This window comes from Castanea sativa, chromosome 8 (genome assembly GCF_040712315.1).
Source record: "Castanea sativa cultivar Marrone di Chiusa Pesio chromosome 8, ASM4071231v1".
Lineage (NCBI taxonomy): Eukaryota > Viridiplantae > Streptophyta > Magnoliopsida > Fagales > Fagaceae > Castanea > Castanea sativa.
The window spans coordinates 52444999-52459677 of record NC_134020.1 but is presented as its reverse complement, the minus strand read 5'-3'; the positions used below and the strand labels follow the sequence as shown (position 1 = coordinate 52459677).

The following is a 14679-nucleotide window of genomic DNA, read 5'->3' as shown; positions in this document are numbered from 1 at the left end:
AGTTTTTTTTTCTCTCATCTCCACATTTCTCTCTCACATTAATTGTCAAATACTAATACAACTTATTCTTTTTGAAAAAAATAAAAAATAAAAAAGCTTTTTTTTTTTTTTTTTTTACAAATGTACCATTTTTTTCACTAAATTTTTTTTTCCACTTCACATTTTTCTCTCCTATTAGTAGTTAAGTATTAATACAATTTTTTTAAAATAAAGAATAAAATAAAACTGTCATAAATAAAATGTGTAAATTTAGAAAATAGAAGAGTGCTCAAAGGTAGTGAGAATAACGAGTCGTTTGGTAATGTTGTTCTAGTAATTTTATTTATATTTTTAAAAAATACGTACAGGTGAAAAAGTGTGAGAAAATACTTGTAATATTATGTAAAAACAAAAAACATACGTTTAAACGATTATACAAGTATGTTTAAAAAAAAATATATTTTTTCAATAGTTTGTTTGTACTTTGTGGTTGTCGATGGCGACACGTACGTGGGACCGGATATTATGAATTTATTTCGCGTTACTATATTTGACCAATTCAGAGGAAGTGAAGGATAATGACACATAATGTTTTTCCTATAATACGCAAAGCCTATTAATTCAATTGCCCAAAACCAAAACGCAATAAGCAGAAAAATCTGAAAGAAAGAAAGAAGAAAGAGAAAGATGAGCAGTGGAGCAGGGAAGATTGTGTGTGTGACTGGCGCCTCTGGTTATATTGCTTCATGGCTTGTCAAGCTTCTTCTCAACCGTGGTTACACAGTCAAGGCCTCTGTTCGTGACCCCAGTTAGTACTATCACTATCTCTGTCACTATCACACTCACTCTCTTTATTTATAATATAAAATTGGAGTCTTTGTTTTAAAGTTATGTTTTTTTTTATGGCTCTGATTCTTTGTAGTTGGATAGGGGTTTTGGATTCTGTGTTTAACGTTCTTGCAAGGTGTAAAATTATAAGCAATACCCAGTTCCAGGTTTTGGCTTATGATCGTATATTTTGGTATTTCATAAACTCTTTGATGGCTATCAGGGCTGTTTTAGATACAGATTGAGGGTTTTGGGAACTGGGTTTGGATATTTTTTCCCAATTTGATTCTTGTTTATAAGAAATACCCAGTTCCTGGTTGTGCTCAAGGATATTGTTTATAAAATTGGAATCTTTGTTTTAAAGTTTTGTTTTTTATGGGTTCTGATTCTTTATTTTTTGGGACTCTTTTGTTTGTTTGTATGGGTTAATGGTGAGGTTTTGGATACTTTGTGATTAACATTGTTGCTTTGGATCAAAATTATAAGCAATACCCAGTTCCAGTTTGTGGCTAATGATCTTACATTTTCGCTTTTCATAATGCCTTTATTTGTTACCAGATCTCTTTGAGACACTGATTGAGGGTTTTTGGGAACTGGGTTCGGATTTTTTTGTTTAAAAAAAAATAAAATTGGGGAGATGGGTGTTGGGAGGTGATTGAAAGGGCAAGATTATTAGCTAGATTAATGGATTGAAAAGGGCATGAACTCATGGAGATGATTGTTCTAAAATTAAGTGATTAGATTATTTGTTGATTGTAAATGTCCATTTCAGTTAATATGCATTTTGATTAAAGTCTGAAGTGGAAATGGATGGTTAGAACTCTGGAATTAATTAATACTTGATTATACATGCTTGATTTCGATGTCATATAGTTTGTTTCTTCATCTTGAAAATTGGCAAAGTAATATATAATAAAGAAAATGAGGAGAAGAAATTAGAACTAGTGCCTGTTTGGTAATGTGGTTTCAAACCGCACTTTACCTAGTACATTTTTTTCGTTGGACAACTTTTTCAAACATCCCAAATTTCAAAAAGCTGAAAAATAAGTTGAACCAAACAGGTACCAAGGTATTGTTTGGGTAGTGCGTCTGCAGCCACATTTTGCGGGTTTTTTTTCCCCTTAAGCTGAGCACCTCTTGCATAAACAGTGAATTAAGGCATGTGAACAGTGCAACGAGCGTGAACAGTAACTTTTATTAGTAGTATTATCATTGTTATTGTTTTCAGTTTTCTGTAAAATAAGTTGTATCTAAACGGACCTAAGTATTATATGGAAACCCAAATAGAGGAATTTTTGTCCATCTATATGATTGGAAAAGTTTTTGTAAACAAATCAAATAAACACCATTTCAAGTAAATCTGATGAAGACTACAGTGACTGAGAAATTACACTCTCTGTAAATTACTTCAGAGCTGTATTTGGACCTTGAAGGGATGATTAAAATTGAATCATCGTCCTTTCCTATGTGATTTTTCATCCCCAGAGTTCTGAACAAATTGTCAGATAATTTGGGATTTAGAATATCATGTCCTCCAGTGTATGGCAGCGCTCTTTTGTAGTCTTTGCGCTCTAAATGGATGTTGTAATTATGTAAGATTGTAGCTGTAATTTTTCTTTTTTGTTGCTGTTTTTTTATAAGTAACGTAAGAAATTTTATTAGAAAGACGAAGTGCACTGGACTTTTTTGTTGCTGTTAACGGTCTTGGGAATAAAAATGCAAAAATATATATGAGATCATGCACAATATGTATATGTAATATTGTTTTTCTCAATGTGCTCATAAAATAGAAGTATACTAATTTGGATTATATGTTAGATTGTCTAAAAACTGCCCTTAAATTTCATACTGCACTCTCATACATTAGAGAAATGAAAATGCTATTCTGTGCTTAGTTTTGCATGTCTATTTATTGTTACCGGATGACTCTTCCTTTTCATTCTGATTTTCAATAAATGAGTCATTGGGATTTTTACCCTTTTCCGTAGGTCAACTGTATAGTTAAGATTCGGATGGATATACTAATCAAGTTCACTTCTACCTCCTGCAGATGATCCAAAGAAAACAAACCACTTACAAGTACTTGATGGGGCCAAGGAGAGACTTCACCTATTCAAAGCAAATCTACTGGAAGAAGGTTCTTTTGATTCTGCTGTTGAGGGCTGTGATGGGGTTTTCCACACTGCATCTCCCTTCTATCATAACGTCGAGGACCCAGAGGTTCATCCCATTTTACTATTCTTTAAATGTTTAATAATTGTAAATGTTTAAATTTGATTTATTGATGGAATTGGTTAAAAGAATTTATCTGTACACTTTTCTTCTGAAAAATTCAACAAGCTTTTTAGAAAATTCCACAATAGGTCTTTTTCTCTATTTATCAAGAAATGAGAAGGACATAATAGGAATCTCAGAGTTGATTTTCGCTATTCTTTGTTCTGAGTGTGGCTTCTTGCACCATTGCCAACACTAAACTAACTAAGTTAATTACTTAAGCAGACTTTTTTGGACTTGAAAGTTAAAATTGCAGCCTATTGCCTTTTCTTGTTAAATTCAACTGTAGGGTGAGGTCACGGGATCAAAACCCACCTGGTGTTATGTGGCTTACTGATGAAAAAAAATTCGGGTTAATTGCACTTTGCGCCCAATAACCATGGTGTGTTTGTAATGTACCCCCTAAGCTTTAATTGTAATATATTTTACTTGAGCCTCTATGTGCACTTTTAAAGGTGCCTGGATAAGGATGGTGAGTGGAAAATATGTAGTACACTTCTGAAAAGTGATGTATTCCCCTTCATAAAGACACAACAATTTTATAAATATTTTTTTATTAGACTTATCATTTTCTTCCTTCTTTACCACCAACTATGTTGTCAGCAGTGATTTAGGCAGGACCTGCTAAGAAAACCTGGTGAAGTGTGAATCTACCCTAAACTCAACTTTTGAGAAGTGGAGGCATAATTCATGAAATGGCGTTAGTATGACAAAAGAGTCTCTTTGGATAAATCATAGATGTGGGTCCCCTGGAAACCATAATTATGGTGGTTATTGCTTTGGAGATCGTAAGGCAATATTCTTTAGAATAGGATTGGTTTTGAAAGAAAAGAATCTGATGCCTTAAGCCCTTCTAGTCCTGATCTGTGTTGATGCCTGACCACAGATTATAATTGAGAGAAGTTTGTTATATAATATCTATCCAGAATGGACCAAAATCTTTTTAAAAAAACAGTTCCCAATAATTTCCAATTGACAAAGTCATAACCTTGTGAAGCACAGCTTGTAACTGCCTGTTTCACAATTTTTTATTTTAATAATGTTAATTGTGTTGCTATTGCTACCTAAATATTGTTTTCTTGTTCCTATAAGCACTATCAAAACTCTGCCTGGAATTGTAGGTTGGTGTACTTAAAAAACATGATGGTAGTATTTTACTTAGTCTTTGAATATTATATTATAACGGTATTCTAAATTACTTATCAAAAATAAAATAAAATATTATAACAGTATTCTAAGTTTTTTATGAACAGTGAATGGTCTTATGATTTTGTTGCCTTAGCTAATGTTAGTGGAGCTCCCCCCTCCTCCCCCCCCCCCCCCCACCACCACCACCACCACCACCACCACAAAAAGAAAAAGAATATGACTTAAGTTTTCTCTCATCATTCAGGCAGAATTACTTGAACCTGCAGTGAAGGGAACACTTAATGTTCTTAATACGTGTGCGAAATTTCCATCTGTTAAGCGGGTAGTCGTGACATCCTCTATGGCTGCAGTTTCATACAATAAAAAAGCTCGAACTCCTGATGTGGTTGTTGATGAGACTTGGTTTTCTGATCCAGACGTTTGTAAGGAAGCAAAGGTATGTAGGGGCATTACTCTTCATGTGTTTTTGAATATAAAGATGGTGATGCATATAAATCATGGCCCATAATATTGCAGTGATTCCAGTGCAAACTAGGTTACTAGAACTACTTTTCAGAATCCCTTTTTGGAATTTTCATAGATTAAAAACAATGGTGATTTGCCTTGTTATTTTATTTACTATGTACTATGTACACACTATGTACTAATTTAGATGATTTATGCATCCAGTAAGCATCAACATCTCTGGGACTGTGCATGTTACATTGATGAGTGCAACAATTTTTAATCCATAATTGTTGAGGGCATTTTTTTTTTTTGATGGTAATAAAATGGAATATGGTGCTTGAAAGTTTGAGTGGAGTATTCTATTGTGGTTAGGGGGTTTTTATTTTGAATGGGGTGAGGTCAGTATAATTAGCGACCATAATTCCAGCCCATGGTCCATCATGAATCCTACCATTTCTTATGATTGTAGCAATTTTTGCAAAAGGGTTTGGAGAATCAAAAGCAATAATCCTGTGTACCAAAATGTTTGTCTACTGTAAGAAATCCAAAATTTAAGGGGTGATTATTTATGACAATTTCTTTGAAATAAAAAGTAATTAGTAATTAGCCTCCTTTTTAAAATTTAAAACTAAAAAAATTCAATTTAAAATGGGTGTTGAGTTTTCAAGTTAAGGTCAAACTAGGAAATTTCTTTAAATTGTGTCCATTGGCTTTTTTAAAATGGACAATGTTTTGGGACATCCCAAAATGATATAATGGATAAACAAATTTGGAGCAGAGTGTTTTAATATAACAGCCTTCTAGTGAGTTAAGAGATACTTTATGATTGAAGCCGAATGGTTTTACATTAAAAGTTATACTTAGCAACCAGATCTATAAATATTAAGTCTTGCTTCTGTTCATGACCTCATTATTTTGAGAGCTGATCTTTTTGAATATGTTGTAAGAAAATGTGGAACATTGGTTTACAAAATTAATAATATAGAGATTCTTTTGCAATTAGGTGTGAAAGTATTTATTTTTCAAAAACACGCATGAGCTCACTCTCTAGAATTAATCTGAAACTTAGGATATGCTCTATTGCTCCTGCTCCCACATAATTACTTGGGTAATTTGGCCCATTGAATGTTTTATTGCAATATCACACTTAAGATTTCCTTGTCCATCCAAGTGATTTTGACCAGTGCCATGTAATTTAAGTGATCCTGTATCTATCATTGTTATGCAGATTTAGCTCATCAAACATGTGGTTAATTTGTTCTCTTAATGAGAGATTTATGATAACTTATAAGTCTGGGAACCGTACTACTAATGGCTATTAATGTTTCTGGGTATCCTCTTGAATGGTTTTCCAGCAATGGTATATGCTATCAAAGACGTTGGCTGAAGAAAATGCCTGGAAGTTTGCAAAAGAGAAGGGTATTGACATAGTTACAATTAACCCAGCAATGGTGATTGGTCCTCTCTTACAGCCAACGCTTAACACAAGTGCTGCTGCGATTTTGAACTTAATAAATGGTACTTTTTTTTTCCCTCTAAGTTTTGTACTGATCCTGGTTTCTGATTTATCTCAATAAGTATTTTGACCAACAACTTTTTGGGAAGATGTTTTAAAATGTTAATCAAAACTGTATTTGATAACTCATTTAAAATTGTGAACAGATTTCTCTTCTACTGAAAAAGGATGTTAAGTAAGCAGTTGATGCTAGCCAATTTTGTCCCATTCATCTTTTGTACAAAAGCCATTCCTACTCTACTTTGTTGGATTTCAATGATAGTTATTCATTTTCCTTATGTTGCCATCTTAGTACACACCTAGTTTACCCAGTGTATTGAGAAGCTCCTTTTTTTTTACTTCTTCCTCCTAATAAAACTTTATTATTCATTGGAAAAAGATTTCTTTATTTGATGCAGGAGCTCAGACATTTCCCAATGTAACATTTGGATGGGTTAATGTCAAAGATGTTGCCAATGCACATATTCTAGCATATGAAATTCCTACAGCTAGTGGAAGATATTGTTTGGTTGAGAGAGTTATACACCATACTGAAGTTTTGAGGGTTTTACGTGAACTTTATCCCTCTTTACAACTTCCAGAGAAGTAAGTCTTTATTTCCCTTTATTGTCAAGATATAATATTTTAGTAATACTCACCATTAGCAGTAATTGCTCCAACTGTGCATATCTGTTTGTATAATGTGGTTCAATGATTTTACACATTGACTCGTTATGTATTGTCTTTCAGTGATTCCACATATTGCTTAGTTGTGTTTTTTGTTTCTTGTTGGACTAAAAAAAAGTTAAATTATATCTAGGGATGGCAAAATGTCCTTGCCCCATCTACCCTGCAGATACACACACGCACATGCACATATCCTATTACCATACCCAAAACACTCCTCTCTCTCTTATACTCTCATTGCTGCCCCTCCCCCTTCTCTCTCACTCATCAGTGTTGCCATTAGCAAAAAAATGTCTCCCTCCTGCATCGACCCAACCAAAATTCTCCCTCTCCCCCCCCTCCCCCCCTTAAAAATTTTTTTTTGCTTGTTTTCCCCACTTTGAAGAAAGGAAGGGGCGGAGACAGGGGCACCTATGATCTGACTTTGTATCACCAACCCTAATTATATCATCCCATCTCAAGATTGATTAATTGAACATTGTTACTTGTTTGACTTTCTATAAGTTATTCTGTTATTTGAACATTCTCAATCTGCATTCTACATTCACTCTGTCAACTGCAAAAATAAGAACACAATCACATTTGATAGTAAAGCAAGAGGGGAAAGGGGTTGCAGGATGGAGCAGGATATTTATGAAGATTGTTGGTGTATTTTAATACTAGCCAAGTTTTAGTATGCATTTGGACAATAGGTTTCGTGAATTCATAAATATACCAGTACTAAATATATAGGAGCACTGCAATTAAAAGTCACTAGTATATCCTGCTCCAGGAAAGTATAAAAGAAATAGAGAGAGAGAATTCGACTTGTTTGAAATTACTAATTGAAGACTGCATTAGATGGGGATAGAAACTATGACATTTCACAAAAAAATTGTCCTGTGAAACTACTTTCCATCTGACCAAAAATGATGAGCATTTATCTAAAGACCCATCTTAATCCCTTCCTTTACCCAACCAAACATGTATTTTAATACTAGCCAAGTTTTAGTATGCATTTGGACAATAGGTTTCATGAATTCAAACTCTTTGAAGATAACTCATAAAACCAAAATTTGGGCTTGTTTCCAAATTCCAACTATTCTACTCTTTACAGTTTGTTGTTTATTATTTTTAGTCTTTTATCTACATAAACATTAACATTTTCTTTTTCCTTTTCCAAATAACTTTTAACAGGTGTGCAGATGATAAGCCCTTTGTGCCAACATATCAGGTGTCCAAAGAAAGGACAAGAAGCTTGGGTATTGAATACATTCCTTTTGAGGTGAGCCTCAAGGAAACTGTTGAAAGCTTGAAGGAAAAGAAGTTTATCAGTTTTTAAGTATTGGTAGCACCCTGAAGTTCCTGCCAAGTAATAAACAATGGTGAGGCATATTGCCTAGCACCACATTTTGGTTGGTGTGTTGGTTTCAGGAGTCTTCAGCTTGATGGTGTATTTCTCTTTATATCTATGTATGCACTATGTAGGTTAGTAACTTCAGTCCCAGACTTTTCCCTATCCAATAAAAGGAAATGCTATGCATTTCTTTTCTGTTTAGATGAAGTATTTACCACTTTCAAAATCATAAGTGCTGTGTGATGCTCATTTTGATGTGAATTGGAAAATGATAACGAGAAAGAGCATGTACTACTTAATAATGATTGTTGATGCCATGATAGTTATTATTAATCTCCTTGTCAATGTTGCCACTTTAATTGAAGGTTAGTTTCATTTTCACTAGAATGGTTAAACTTTTTGAGAAATTAGCTAGGCATGTTAAACTTATAATTCAGTTTAAAATTCATTAGAAGATTGAATTGTAAGTAAAGGGTAACTTACACTCATGGTTACTGGAATTTGATATAGATTTGATTTTGGTCCCGCAAATTAAACAGTTCGGATTTGATCAATGAAATTTGAAAGAATGGAATTTGGTTCAATTTTAGTTCCTTCAATTTATGGTTGGTTGAATTTAGTTCTTAAATAATGAGGTGCCTTTGTAGAAAATGTATAATAATAATAATAAGAATAATAATAAGAAGAAGAAGCTGAATTGGATCATAAAAGGTTGTGGATATGATAAAAATGAATGTTGTAAAATAAAAGTCCTCACAACACAGAGAGAGAGAGAGAGAGGAAATATTAGTTTACTATCCCAAAAGCATAGCTCATGTTATGTAAAAGATTATGGTGGTAAAAAATTATGGCAATGACCAACATTCACAAAGGCTGTCAATGATGCCAAATGATAGAATTAATTACTAGGGAAGCGATTTTGATGGAACAATAGCAAGGGGATGATAAATTAAAAAGAAACATTGGTAACAAGATTCTCTCCGCTCTGCTATAAAGGAAAAGTCCATTTTACATTTAAAATTTTTTTTTCAGATCAAACTATGTTCAAAGTATAATATTGTTTAAATTTCAAATGACATGATATAATATTTTTCTAAAGCCGATGCAAACCCTTCCCTTGCGTCGAAGTATAATATTGTTTAAATATCTACACAGTTCCTTAGTTTCCTTAGCAATAGAACTTAGTTATTGTAATTTTTCTAAAACTGTGACTAGTTTAAAATTTAAATCTGCACGAATAAAAATTAATTTAATACATAATTTAATAAATTAATGTCATTATAATATAAATAAGTTGATATAATACACATCAAATTATTAATTAGAAAAATAATATATATAATAATAGATAAAGTGTTAGATAAAAAAAAAAAAGTGAGAAACCGTGTAACACTATGGGCTGTACAGTACTACAGGTCCTGAAAGCACAAAAAAAGGTGAGAAACCGTGTAGTCTACAGCATAAGCCTGTACTCCTAGAAACAAAAAAAGTGAGAAACCCTCCACTGCTCCTATCATCCATTCATCCTATGGCTAAGTTTAAAAGTAAAAATGTGTCCTATCAAATATCAATTATCATGGCAGTGAGGTTCAGAGAGGGTTAGCCGGTCAGAGGGGCAGAAAAGCTATATAAAAAAGAAAAAAAAAAAAAGTGTCTCATCCCATCAAACAATTGTGTGCGGTGAAAGTGTGAAACAAGCTAAAAATATATATATAATTTAAGTTAAATAAATAGAAGACACAGAGTCTTCAGTTTCGGAAAAATTTCAAGAAAAATTTTTATGGAATCAACCAAGAAAAATTTCAAGCTAGACTGAGTTTATGGAAAAAGATGAAGATGAAGATGAAGAAAAGAATTGTAAGACCGTAAGAAAATAGATGGAGAGGCGCAGAGGCAGAGAGATAGAAAGATGAGAGGTTTTTCGCTTCTTTTCGAAATTTGTAATTTTTATTTTAGCATATTTCAAGATAATTACATTGTATTATTAATGAATTTGTCTGGTCTTAATTTTGATTTTAGTATATTTTAAGAATGAATTAATAAATTTGTCTTTTAAAATTTATTTTTATTAGCTGAAGTTTGAACTATTTTATTTTTCCATTTTTAATCTTTTGCATTTTAGGATATAATGAGGTCTTTTTAATGCATTTTATTAACCAAGAGAAGTACTTAAATTTTTTTTAATTAAAATATATAGATAAATATATTATATATGTATATATATATATATATATATATTTTTTTTTACAAATGTGACCTTTTATTGGGTGCTTGTATCAATTGCATCACCTATTGAGCTGGCCCTGAAAGTTTATTGTATTTTTTTTTTCTCCTAAACATCATGAGATCTATGAGATAGTGAGTTTGAAATCTTTAACTAGTTTTGGGATAAGGGATTCCTCTCCCTAATTACGTAATGTGTGTATATGCTTTGTGGTTTACTAATGATTTATTAAAAATCATATGTTAAAGTTAAAAAATATTTTATAAATATCATCAAAACTATCTTAATAGTTAGGTTGCTATTTCAAACTTTAATAGTGTCATCTAAGGTAATTTAACTAATTTCATAATTGAGGCATCTTATTATGTGATGAGCCTCATCACAAAAACGGCTTGATTAAGTGTCTTATTCCTTTCATAGTATAAAAAAAAAAATTCTTCTCCCTATTTTAATTATTCTTCAAGTGACGATTTTAATTATAAAAAATAAAGCATTCATTCACTTGGGTAGAAAACCAAAAAGAAAAAAAAAGAATTACTTTAGATTAACTTCTCCCTATTAGAAAAATTGGGCTAATAAATGATAAGGCTTATGGTATTATCTCCTATGAATTTGATTCCATGGGATGAGAAAAATAAATGACACGCAATTTTTAATTCAATTGTAAAAAAGAAAAGAAAAAAGGACACCAATCACACCATTATAACATGTACACATTAATAAAGAACTTATAGTTTAAACTGCGGTACTATGACCAATTTTGACTCAATGTTTATAAATTTTCAAGTGATGCTACGTACATCTTATATTTTCGAGTATCAATGGATTTCATATATTTTTTTTTTATTAGACTTTAAGCCAAATTAATATTTGGTTCTTTCTCAATTTTTTTTAATATTTGTTTATTTTATTTTATTAATTTCATTTTCAACAAATTCTCAATAAAAAAAATTTCATATTCAACACAAAAAAAGTAGAAACGATTTTCCTTCATGTTGTCAACATTATTAAATTAAACGATTTCCTTCGTTATTTCTATAAATATATTTTTTCTTAATTTTATTCCCAATCCTAGTCTCATTAGATTAAAATAAATAATTGATAGAATAGGAGATTTAAAAAAATAAAAATGTAGTGCGGGCCGCGAAACTAAATTGTATGTACGTTCTATTAGGATAATGATAGGATAATGTTTTATTAAAGTTCTATTAGAAGTAGTATACGTTCTTTTAATCCAACTAAAACACTCTTTCGTGATATATATAAAATGAGAGAGATTGAGCAGGTGATGACATATCTATCTTCAGAAAAACAAGTCGATCGAATAGTATGGACTCTGATAATCAGCAAAACAAACCAACCTACAACGTTCAGAAAAAGAAGCCGAGAATTGGGTCGTACAATGATCTTTCTATAAAAATTCCTACAACTAATATAAGTTTATCAAGTTCAATCAACACAAGTTTATTACCAACTAACAACACAAATTGTTTATCAAGTTCAATGAACCCAATTTCATTACCAACCAGCGACACAGATTGTTTATCAAGTTCAATCCACACAAGTTCATTACCAACCAACAACACAAATTTATCTCGAAAGAGAGAACGCTACACAAATATATCATCATTATTTTGTCCGCTAAGGAGAGAACAGGCCATAAACAATTTGGTTCAGCTTCAAGCTAAGCGGGATGCAGATAGGAAATTCCCAGCAGGGATCAGGTTCCGTCCCACTGACCTAGAACTCATCCGGTTTTACTTGTTCTTTAAGATCAAAGATAATGGTGTGCCATGGTGGAATCGGATCACAGAAGTTGAGCTATACAACCACAGTCCTGAGTTTCTCGCAGGTTCTTGTTCTTGAAACATATATACGTTTTTTTTTTTTTTTTTCTTTAGTATTTATGCATCAGTTTGATAGGACAATAAGGGCATTTGCAGTATTGGAACTAAATAGCTATATAATTATTTTAGCTCCACCAAAATATAGCTAGTGGAGCTGTACCTAAATTTTTTTAGCTTCTTGCTACAGTGCACATTTGGATGTGCACTGTAGCAGGAAGCTAAAAAAAAATGTTTTATTAAATTTCTCCATCTTTCTCTTGTTAAATTATTCTCTTTTTCTTTCTTTCTACCTCTCTCTCTCTGGCTTCTCTTCTTTCTTCTGTTTTGTCCTTCTCATTTTTTTCCTCTAGTGCCGTGGTGGTGCTCGGGTCAATCGGCCTTCAGTTCTGGTGGCTGCGGGTCGAGCGGTTTTGGCGGGCGCGGGTTGAGTGGTTCTGGCGGGCCGAGACCCCATCTCCCCAAGCCCCATCGCCGACTGTTACCCGAGCCCCATCGCCGTCGAGTTTGTGCTAGATTTGTGTATGTGTGCTGAGTTTGTGTTTGTGTTTGTGCTGTGGGTGTGGTCTGATTGGCCTGTGGATTAGTGGGTTTTGTGGATGTGGGTCGGTGGATTGTGGCTTGTGGGTTGGTGGTGGTGGGTTGTTGATTCGTGGGTTGCTGTGGTGTGTTGGTGGGATTGATGTGGTGTGATTGTTGTTGTGGTGTGGTGGTTTGCTTGCTCTGTATCAGAGAAGAGAGAGACGAAGAGGAAGAGAGAGAAAAAGATGGAGATGATGATGCTGAATATTTTATTGGGATGGTTATATTATTTTATTAAGTTGATAGTTAAAATAGATTCACTGGGATGTTTTGTAAAATGTACAAGTAAAATAGATAAAATAATTTTTTATGATGTCAAATAGTTAAAAAAATAGTCCCATTATTATAAACGCTCTTACTCATGCATATTTTACTCCCTAAAATATTTAATATTTTGCATGATGTTAAATATGTTGAAAGTTGCTTTTAATCTAAGGTTGGAAATTCGCATGTAGTGTTTGCGCATGATGGGTTTATCTCTTGTCAATCCATTTATTAGATTTTATCAAAGCAAAAAAAAAAAAAAGTATAAATTAAATCGATCTAAATTATGAAGAACCAAACAAGAAATATTTTTTAATACATAATTCATAATTAATGAGTAAATACATCACAAATAATTACCTAAAACTAAAACATATTTCAATATCACAAATAATTAATCACAATATATCAAAGAAAATAAACTACAACAATTAATATACCTAAAGTTTTAAGAGTATATATTGGTAAATGTCATTCAATTAAATAGATCAAACAGATTTTATGGATTGAATAAAAACCTACGTAGGTCAGTCGTGTCAATCCGAATATAACACTTTATTTTAATCTAGGTTACTTTTGCATGTTTAATTTTGTACAATTTATCAACTAACTAAGCTGTGAAAAGTGTCAAGATAATTCGTATAGCAACTAATTAGAATTAGGTGCTTATAAAATAAATTTCATAAATGAAAAGCTTTTGTTTGTTCATGTTTTTCATGAATTTTTTTAATCAATTGTTTCTAACTTCTCTTAACATATTTAAGAGAGCAAAGTATAAATCTGATATTTTGGGTGATTAATTAACAGAACAATTCCCGCAATATGGAAACAATGAATGGTACTTTTTCACTTCAAGGGAACGAAAGTATCCAAATGGAAGCCGTCCAAAACGAACTACCAATAATGGATATTGGAAGGCCACAGGAGTTGACAAGGAGATACGAGAAAATGGCATCTTAAGAGGACTTAAGAAGACACTTGTATTCTACAAAGGAGAACCTCAACGTGGTGATAAGACTAAATGGATTATGCATGAATATAGACTAGTTGATGCTCCAATTCCAACTAAAAGGAGTGCCAATGACATGAAGGTATGTAGATGTCACCCTTTACTTTTAGTTTTTATATTGTTAAAATGTTGTTTGAATTCCTTTTAAGTTTTTGTGAATTTTTCAAACATCATTGTTGATCTAACCCTACCATTGAATTTTGTGTAAAGCAGTTGGATGATTGTGTTCTGTGTAAGATTTATAATACAAACAATAGAAAATCAAGTGAACAAGATGAGGATCATCCAGTAGTGGTTTCTGATATAAACCCTACAACACAATTGCCTGATATAGACCCTACAACACAATTGCCGCAAGCCCTAAACACAGAAATTATTTCACCGGGTTTAAGCCTCGAGGGAAGAGAGGCTATTATGAATGACCTTTGCAAGCTTGAGGAGGAGCAACTAAAGGAGCAAAACCCACCAGGGTTTCGTTTTGACCCCACTGACAGAGAGCTTGTCAAGTATTATTTGAAGCCGAGGGTGCTAAATAAGCCTCTACCTGAGCTCTCGTTCATG

The 14679-nt window shown here is 32.6% G+C and overlaps 1 protein-coding gene across 1 annotated transcript; it reads left to right on the top strand.

Moving 5' to 3' along the window:
• The first annotated feature begins 557 nt into the window (after positions 1 to 557).
• LOC142606848 (phenylacetaldehyde reductase) lies at positions 558 to 8528 on the top strand. Its single transcript, XM_075778206.1, has 6 exons — positions 558 to 787; positions 2858 to 3027; positions 4475 to 4666; positions 6033 to 6195; positions 6592 to 6778; positions 8036 to 8528. The coding sequence occupies exons 1-6, from the start codon at positions 667 to 669 to the stop codon at positions 8178 to 8180; spliced, it is 978 nt and encodes a 325-aa protein (XP_075634321.1). The 5' UTR covers positions 558 to 666; the 3' UTR covers positions 8181 to 8528.
• Positions 8529 to 14679: the final 6151 nt, after the last annotated feature.

Coding starts and splice junctions, on each gene's coding strand:
- LOC142606848 (XM_075778206.1), top strand. CDS start 667: ATGAGCAGTGGAGCAGGGAAGATTGTGTGTGTGACTGGCGCCTCTGGT. Junction 788..2,857: donor GGCCTCTGTTCGTGACCCCA/GTTAGTACTATC, acceptor TACCTCCTGCAG/ATGATCCAAAGAAAACAAAC. Junction 4,667..6,032: donor ACGTTTGTAAGGAAGCAAAG/GTATGTAGGGGC, acceptor ATGGTTTTCCAG/CAATGGTATATGCTATCAAA.